The following is a 9573-nucleotide window of genomic DNA, read 5'->3' on the forward strand; positions in this document are numbered from 1 at the left end:
TGCATGTTCTCCCTGTGTCTGCGTGGGTTTCCTCTGGGCGCTCCGGTTTCCTCCCAAAGACATGCAGGCTAGGTGGATTGGAGATTCTAAATTGGACCGTGTTTGTGTGTGTCCTGGGTTGGCACCCTGCCCAGGATTGGTTCCTGCCTTGTGCCCTGTGTTGGCTGGGATTAGCTCCAGCAGACCCTATGTTCAGATTCAGTGGGTTGGAAAATGAATAGATGGAGAAAACCAAGCCCCATACTCGCATTGCTTTGGGAATGGAATATGCCCTGTGCTCCAAAATAGCCTAGACCACTTAGTCAATAACACATTTAACATCACCTTGAGAGACACGTTTCAACTGGACCAACACCCTGGCTTTAGACTGTGTTTGAATTCAGTCTCCTGGCCCTGAAGCACACTCTCTATCCCCCCAATCTGCTACCTATAATCCTTCCTTCTCATCTTCACATATTGCTCCGCTCAATACATTCAGTGCCGACTTTGCAACCAAAGCAATATAAGTTGAGGTTAAACTATTTTTTTCAGACTCCTCCTTCTTGGCTCCTCTTCCACTGATAGACCTTCCACTGAAACTCTGTGTCTCCCCCTCTCCGTCTGTTAATACCTCATCTTAATCTTTATCCCACCCAGGCACGCTGAATTGCTGAATTTACATATCACGACGTATCTTTAGAATGTGTGTTGCTTAGCAGCTATTTAGCTACACGGCTTTCTAAATCTTGAACTCGGTTATTGCACTCTAATGAAGAAAACAAAGACGTACTCAATAGAAAAATACCAATTTGTTGGTACCCTTACAGCCCATTAACAAAGTGATGCAAGAACTCCTGAAAATTGATTAAATGGAAAGGAATTGTGCCCCTGTATACCTGAATGCCTTTAAGATGTCATCCAGTAAAGCACAGCAGGTGTGAAAAGAGATCAAGTATTGCTTATTTTTCAATGATATTCTAAAATGGCCAGTGCACATTTGTTGCTATCACTAGAAAAGTTCATAAATTGATTTTTCAAAGTTGTTATTTTATTGTCCCCAATCATGAAGTCACTCACACAGCCTATTTAAATGGAGTAAAGTCATTACTCTCCTGGACTATTCTGGAGTGACGTTCTATGAACCCTGATTTGAATCCTATCAAACATCTATGAAAAAACTAAAACATGCAGTCTGGAGAAGGTCCCCTTCAAGCCTGACCCAGCTGGAACAGTTTGCTAAGGAAGAATAGGCCAAACAACCTATGGACAGGAGCAGACATCTCATTGAGAGCACCAGGAATCACTTGTTTGCAGAGATCACCTCTAAAGGGTGTACAACAATACATTAGGTTAAGAGTTTCATCAATGCCATTTTTATTTGTGTAATTATTTGAAATATTTTGTCGAATCAAAATTCTAAAGCAAAGTTGTTTTTTTTTTTTGTTGAATACAGAATACACTATGAATGGTGCCAATTACTTTTGTCAATTTAAAGTTATTTCAGAGACAATTGTGTTTTTTGGTTTTGGTACCAAAATTTTCTCCATGTCTTTTTAAAGAACAACAGAAAGATGAAATAGTAAGCTAAGATACCTGAGCCAGGGGTGAAACTCTTACATGAGTTCAGAGCAAGTATGTTCCTAATCCTTAGATCCCTGTAGTTCACAAAATCTAAAACAACTGCTGAAGTGAAATTAAATAGTAATTGAATTGAAGCCCAGGTGAGAGACTGTGCTCTATAGTAAATCAACAGCAACAGGTTTGAACCTTACCTCGACTCTTCTGTTCCAATTCTGACCTAATTGTTATCTAGTCAGTGGTTGACTTGTATACTCCTCCTTCACAGATGAATGCCCACAAGCGTACTGTAACAAGCTATGGAGAGCTGTCATATGACAATGAGAAGTTCTTTCAGTATCCCGTGGAAAAGTTCAACCTTGCAGTTGTGAGTCCATGTAGATTGGAATTTTGATTTCTTCTTCTTAAAAGGCATCTAGCCTTGAGGGAATACTCAATTCAAAAGTTATATGTATATTTTTTTAATATTATTTATCCTATATATTTTTTAGTGGTGGCTGAGAAAAAATGAAATTTCATGCTTTCACAGAAAAAGTAAATATTGAATAATCAAACTAAATCAGGTCGATAAGTGGCCAACACTGCACAGTGGCAAACAATGTGAAAAACATCCAAGGGGAAAAAAAAAAAATTCTAACATAACTCGTGTCTCCTAATCTACATGTCCAAAATCCATTTGTATGGTCAAACCATGCAAAGTGTGTGCAATATTTGTTAAAATATTATTAAAAGCTATTTCCTGAAAACTCTGCATTGAGTGCTCACAGGAAAGAAGTCATTCCCACAATGCTGTGCATGACAATTTTTTTTCATGGATGTTTTTCACACTATTTGCAATATTTGGTGTTATTAATTTAATCTGCTTCCCTTTATGGTTTGTATCATTTGGATTAAAATCTGATAACATACAGAGTTGAATATAAGCAAAAACTCAAACAATCCATACTTCTTATGTGTCTTAATGTTCATTCTGTATGTCTAGTAACAGAATGGAGTCCAGTTCAGAGTGATTATAAATGGGATATGTGGGTTATAAAAACAGGTGAAAAGACACATTTAAAACACTATAGTGTAGATTTCTATGTATGTATTCTTGTAAATCTATTCATAATATATAATCTGATTTTATCTACTATTGTTTATTTGCTTATGCTTCCCTAAATGCAGTTGTTTAAAGGTGTCATTTGTAGAGAATGTACTCCATTACAATATTAACACTAGAATTACCAAAGCCTACGAAAAAACTCGTAAATCCGTCCCACGTTAAATCTCTTTGCACCTCTCCATCAGCGTCTTTTGTCTTGTAAATGTACAGATCAGGACAAGCAGCAAGCAGCCTACTATTCCATCCCCCCACCATCGCAGAACAGGCACAAAGTTCTCCCATGTCATGTCTCGATTATCTGGGAGTGAGGTACCTAGAGTTGTATAGGGAAATAAATGATTGTTATTTGGAACACATGAATTTCATGTGTGTTCTGTGTCTACAACAATCTTTGTAAACACATTGTTAAAACAGGAATGTTTTTCATATTTTAGTAATAAATGACAAAATGTAGATACAAACTGTATAATGTGTGAAGGCTGAAGTCCAAAGTTCAAATAAACACTTTCACAATAGGTACGAGGACGATACAACATCTTCCGTGGCACAGTGGTTAGAATTGCAGATTTGTAATCAAGAGTTCGATCCTGACTGCCTCATATGTTTATCGTTTTGAGTAGTGAGCTGCTCTGATTGTTAATATTATACAATAAAAAGTTAGCGTTTTTTTTTTTTATTCTCTCAGTCACGATCACAATACATACTAAACCCAGGGATCTGATGCTGTTAATTTTTATTTGAAACTGCGAATAACTGTAGATGTGAGTGGTGTTTTGAGACAATGGAACTGGGAATTCTCTGATCTGGATTGATAAAAGCTGACACACAAACGCTGGTGAATCTGCCTTCTTGGTATCTCATTGTCACTTTTTTTTTTTTATTCAGTTTTATTGAGTGTTCCTGCTCACGCTAAATTAGTATGCACCTTATGGTCCACTTGCAAAAAACAGAGACATAGGTATAAAGAGAGTTGAGAGATATAGTAGAGTTGAACTCAGATGATCACGACCCTGATTTATTTACTTACTTCCTACAGTGTAAAGTCACAAGTAGACTGCAGAGCTTCCCGTGTGTACATATACAAAGTACAGCGACGGCAAAAGTGTGACATGCATTCTTTCTCCGATGTAGAACCCTTATCATCATCTGAGTTCACCTCTGTTATAGCGCGTATTTATGTGAAAACAGCAGTGTCACATGGGGGGAGCGTGAACCTGACTGGGAGAATAAAAGTAAATAAAAAATAAAAACAAAGCTAACCTTTACAAGTACCATAAATTTACACACGCTGTTACATACTCAAATCAAATTTAGGTTTTTATTCTAAAATAGTAAGAATAAAAGACGCAGTCATCCGTAGTCAAACTCCCGACCTTTTGATTACCAGTCAGCAATTCTTACAGTTGCACCACCAAAGCGTTAATTAAAGACCTGTCAATGTCACACCCTATCGCGGGTTCTTTTTCTGCAGTTATATTTTTGTGTAAAAGTGTACATGTTTTGTTATACTTGTACCTTTTGTGAAAGTGTTTATTTGATATTTGGACTTCATGCTTCACACATTATATGCTTCATGTCTACATTTTGTCAATTATTACTAAAACAGGAAAAACGTTTCTGTTTTAACGAAGTGTTTAAATAAATTGTTGTAGACACAGAACACACATGAAATGCATTTGTTCCAAATAATAATATAGTACTTACTCTATACAACTCTAAGCAACTGACACGCAGGTAAACAGACTTGAGCTGAGAAAACTTTGTGCAACGGTGGGGGATGGGATACCAGGCTGCTTGCTGCTTATTGACACATTTACAAGACAAAAGACCCTGACGGAGAGGTGCGAAGGGATTTAAGGTGGGACGGATTTACGGGTTTTTTCGTAGGCTTTGGTAATTCTAGTGTTAAACAGTGCAGTAGATCCTCTGCCTATGTCCTGTATATAATACACTATGCACTATACACTACACTTAATAATACACTATGTTGAATCTACCCTACAATGCTTGCAGTTCAGTTATTTTTTTCTGTCTAATTTTCATTGAGCAGGTGGAGTCAGAACTGGAAATTCTTCATGAAGTAAACTATGCACCAATCATTGTGGGAAGCACGTTCGGGGGGCTACTGCTTCTCCTTCTCATCTGTTATGGTCTTTACAAAGTAAGCCTCATTTTAGTCCACACATACTACACTCGAAGGACCACTTTGCTCCTTTGGTTTGTTGTCCTGGTTTTTAAAACATTGCTAACAAAATGGTGACATTGTCCTGCCTTACAGTTTCAAATGCCTGTTGTCAGCTCTCTGTCATTGTGTCTTTATCCACATTGGTTTCCTTTCACATCTCAAATGTATGGTGTTCAAGTTGATTGTTAAACCTAAACTGGTCTAGAGAATGCCATGATGGACTGACTCATTGTCCGTAGCTGATTTGTGAGTTACACTTGATGCTCACAGAATTGACTCTGCCGGAAAACAGATTTTAATCTATTACTCTGAAATTCTTAGGCAGAAATGTCAGTCACTTATAGCTACTAATATTAATACAACAAAAATAAGCACTTGTTAAAAGTTAGAAATGCAAAAACAAATATTACATCTGAGGATGTCTTCTTCCTGTTTTTATTTTAAATCAATATATGCCATCAAATACTTTAGAACACCCCATTCAAGTTTTTATTTAAGTTTAAGCAGTGAATTACCTAAAATGGCACAAAGGTAAGTGGTAAGCTCCAGAGGTTAAAGAAAAAAAAAATTTAGGTTACCAAAAACTGAAAAATAATCTGATTTTCAGTGTTATACAAAAAGGACTTTTTAGGGAACAACTGCAGCAATAGAAGTTCATTAAGCCGTGAAAAGTTGACGCAAACAGTTCCTGCAGATGTCCCAACTTTTGCTGATTCCTTGCAAACCCTCTGTCTGTATAAAAGCAGTGTTGAAGCAAACGGCACTGCTACACCCTCTGAAGCATCATTGAGACAACATTACATATATTGATATCATAATGGCAACAAAAGGCAATTAACAAAGCAAGACAGATATATCATTTAACCCATATAAGTGCAGGTCTTTCCTTTAGAGAAATTCCAAAGAAAGCCAAGGTGTCATTGAGGGCAGTTTACTATAACATCAAAAGAAACTTGAGAATGTGAGAAAACTCTGAGATAAACAGATCAAGTAGGCCCAACAGAATCATAAGATAAGATTCTTAAAGTCAACAGCATGGATGATGGTTGCCTTCAAAGACAAAAGCTTCAAGCACAGCTTAACAGTGGTCCAAGTAAGCAAGTGTCACTTTCAATTGTAAAGAGAAGACCCCAAGCTGCAGGTTTGATAGCTCCAGTGGCAGTATGAAAGACATTGTGAAATCTGCAACATAAGGAAAAGGGCATCTGCCTCAAGTAAACAGACTTATACTAGGTTGACGTAAGCTGACCAAACAGATGTCTTCAGACCTGAGTATCATTTTACACCTGTGCCATATACCCAAGCAGGTGCCCACTCACTGTGCTTTTTCCCTCCTAGCCACTTAACCCGTATAAGAATATGGCAGTCACCCACACTAGGTGCTCTTATCACTGTACCTTGGCCCAACTGAACAATATAAACTTATATTGTATTATTGTATTTAATATTATAAACAATATTAATAAAACACGTGAAAAACAATAGCAACAAAGAATAAAAAAAATATTTAAAAAGTGTCTTATTGAAAGACAACTATATTAATGATACGGGTGAGGATGAGGATAAAGATGAGTGCCTTTAACCCTGGGTACATAGCTGCTTTAAAGTTCTCTTCAGTCAGCAGTGGTCTTTTTTGTCTGTCCATTTCTGAGGGCATGCAGATATCATATTTGAGTGATGGTGCAGAGCTCCTCTTCTTTCTCTAGTTCTTCTGTGCAGCATGCTCATCCCAGAAGCATTGGACACAGGGCAGGAACTAAACCTGAATGCCAGTATAGACTCGTCAAACACCCTAACCTTGTGTGGAAGAAATAAACCAATACAATTAATTATGCAATAGAAAATTAAATTAAGCATTTATGGTTTCAGAAATTCTAAATCATTTTCCATTCATTGGCTGTCATTTTAAAAATTTTTAAATCCAGCCTCATCCATATTCATATTTTTGAGAGTAGTTTTCCTCCTTTATATCATACACATTTTAAATAAAATAGATTAGATTAGATTAAGTTTATTAATCCTGTGCAAAAATTCAAATACATACAACTGCAGAAACATTAAAAACAAGAATATAGACTCCCAGGACAGATCATGTAGCCAATCAAAAAATCAATTAATAAGTAAATAAAAATAAACTTAAAGAATATATTGGGTTGAAGCACTGAATTATCTGATAGCAGTGAGCAGAAAAGATCCCAAGAGGTGCTTCTTAGCACACTGTGGTGGAATGAGCCTCTGACTAAAAGTGGTCCAAAAGAGCTCCTCCAGGTAATGGAGGGAATTGTTTTATGATGGCATCCAATTTTGCTATCATTCCCTTTTCCACAATGGTTTACAGTATGTCTAGGGTTGGCCCTGTAATGGGGCAGGCTTTCATGATAAATTTAGTTAGGCATTGTGCTTCCTTTGTGCTCAGGTTGCCTCCCCAGAGGATTGCAGTGTAGAACACCACACTGGCTACTGAGGACTGGTAGAACATTTCCAGCAGCTCACTGCACACATCCAAAGACCTGAGTTTCCTTAGTAAATCCAGTCTGCTCTGGCCCTTCCTGTACAGCGCCATTGTTTTGTCAGACCAATGCAGTTTGTTGTTCTTGTGATCCCCCAGGTATTTTTTAGCTCTGCACCACTTCCACATCCCCGTTCCCAACCCCCCGAATGGTCACTGGTTTCAGAGGCTACTTAGCACGCCAGGAGTCCACCACTAGCTGTTTTGTCTTGTCGATGTTTAGTTGCAGGTTGTTGTCCTTGTACTACAAGACTAAGTCCTCCACAACCTTCCAGTTCTCTGACTCAAGATGGACAAGTCATCTAAAACTTTCTGTAGATGGAAAGCGCTGGTATTGTACTGGAAGTCTGTGTAGAAGGTGAACAGGAAGAGAGACAGGTCAGTTTCATGTGGTCCTGCAGTATTATACACCAACATTTCTGACACACAGTTCCTCAGGCTCATAGACTGCTGTCTGTTGGTCAGATAGTCCATGATCCAGGAGATTCAAAACCTTGAGCTTTTCCCCAGTCGATGAGGCAGAAAGGTGTTAAAAATCACTGGAAAACTCAAAGAATGTGGTCCTGACTGTGGTGCCAGCTTTGTCCAAGTGAGAGTAGGCTCTGGTGAGCACCTATATGTCCCTGATAGGCAAACTGCACAGGATCCAGATGTTCTGAAACCTAAACAAAGGCAGGATACATAGTGATCCTTTTCAACTTTATACATAATATTTGTGTATTAGAGAAATGATTAATTGGTCCTTATCCATTACTCACATTTCCACACTCTGGACTGACTTTAAAATGCAAAATAAGGAAGTGCTTCCTATGAATTTCAGTCCATGAGACAAAAGAATTTGCTTGATTACTGTTATGAATTGCTTACACTGTCAAGTACAATTAAACAAAATCATACCAGATTTCAAGAGGAAAGCGACATTTCCAGAGGCTAGCAATTACTACCTTGCAGTATTGTATAGGAATTACATCTAAACAGCATAGTGAACCAAAGGTCGTAAATGTATAGAATTAAGAATCAATAAAGCAAAATTCATAAAAGATATTTATTTTGATAAACATAAATTCCACACTTGGTATGTGGAAAGAAGCCAAAAACAACATAGATAGAGAAACTGAGTGACTAATCCACTTTTGAGTGGAACTTGAAACAAGAGAGTTAGATCCAGATTTAGGTGACCATACTAACCACTGTGCCACCATACCACTCCTAAACAAAAAAGTCTTTTAAATAAATAAATGTAAATACTTGGAGCCTGTTTTTTTCCAATAGAGAGTGGCAGGCAATTGTAAATCAATGAACTGAGAGGGTGACTTGTCAATTTCAATTCTTTTTTTGTTGTAGATTGGATTCTTCAAGAGGTCAGTGAATGAGGATCTAAATGAAGACACACAGGTGACAGAAACAGAAGAGACAATTCCACCAAAAGTAGAGCTAAAGGGGGAGACCAGTCTATGAAGATGGCATTAGAGCATGATTTCCAACTTTGAATTAGTTCCAGTGGTGTTTCTGCATTAAGGCATTGCCCCAATGAGATGCTGTGCAAAATAAGTTCCTTCAGTAATTTAATTTATTATTAAAATGTTTATAACAACTCTCACCTTTGTCTTGTCTAACATTCTTTTTTAATTTTCTTTCATATGTTCGATGTAATTTTTTATGCTGACAGACTTTGCTTTTTGTTGTATGTAAAACTGCAAGGTATTTCAAGTCAGGTTCCAGCTGATGAGGGAGCTCGATTGAGTGTACTGTGTTTACCTTTGGAGGTGTGCGCTCTTCTACAACCTGAAACTTTCAGTTCACCAAAGGGGCAGAGGGCTTCAGTCCCAGCCCCTTATGTACAAAATTAAAGTAAGGACTGTTATTATTATTAGTATTATTATAATTTTTAATCACTCAATTTCATTTGCAGTTCAAGCTTTTCCAAGTCAAAAGCCAGCAGAGAGGTACAAAAGTAGCAGCAGTAATTTAAAAAAAAAGAAATGAAAGCAGCCCAGTATCAGGAATGAACTGAGCACAAGACATTATGCTAATGGGACTGAACAGTATCTTGATGTTCTCCCACCACTGTGGTCCAGTAAACACCTGACTGCACAGTGGCTAACGCTACAACTGGTCAGCCCCAGAATCTTGTCTTCAAGTTGTGTAGTGTTTGTGCAGTCTTCTTATCATTTTTCTCTTCAAAGTCATGTAGTTCTAAACTTGAGGTGTTGCTCT

At 37.6% G+C, this 9573-nt stretch overlaps 1 protein-coding gene across 1 annotated transcript in view; it reads left to right on the forward strand.

Annotated features, from left to right (window-relative positions):
• The window catches only part of LOC120524987 (integrin alpha-X-like), a 186823-nt gene extending 177867 nt beyond the window's left edge, over nt 1–8956 (forward strand). The window contains exons 28-30 of the mRNA XM_039746905.1: nt 1826–1924; nt 4713–4823; nt 8701–8956. Of these exons, the coding sequence (XP_039602839.1) occupies nt 1826–1924; nt 4713–4823; nt 8701–8814 (324 nt within the window). The 3' untranslated portion in view covers nt 8815–8956. The remainder of the gene's footprint in view (nt 1–1825; nt 1925–4712; nt 4824–8700) is intronic.
• The last annotated feature ends 617 nt before the right edge of the window (nt 8957–9573 follow it).

Source organism: Polypterus senegalus, chromosome 3 (genome assembly GCF_016835505.1).
Source record: "Polypterus senegalus isolate Bchr_013 chromosome 3, ASM1683550v1, whole genome shotgun sequence".
Taxonomy (NCBI): domain Eukaryota; kingdom Metazoa; phylum Chordata; class Cladistia; order Polypteriformes; family Polypteridae; genus Polypterus; species Polypterus senegalus.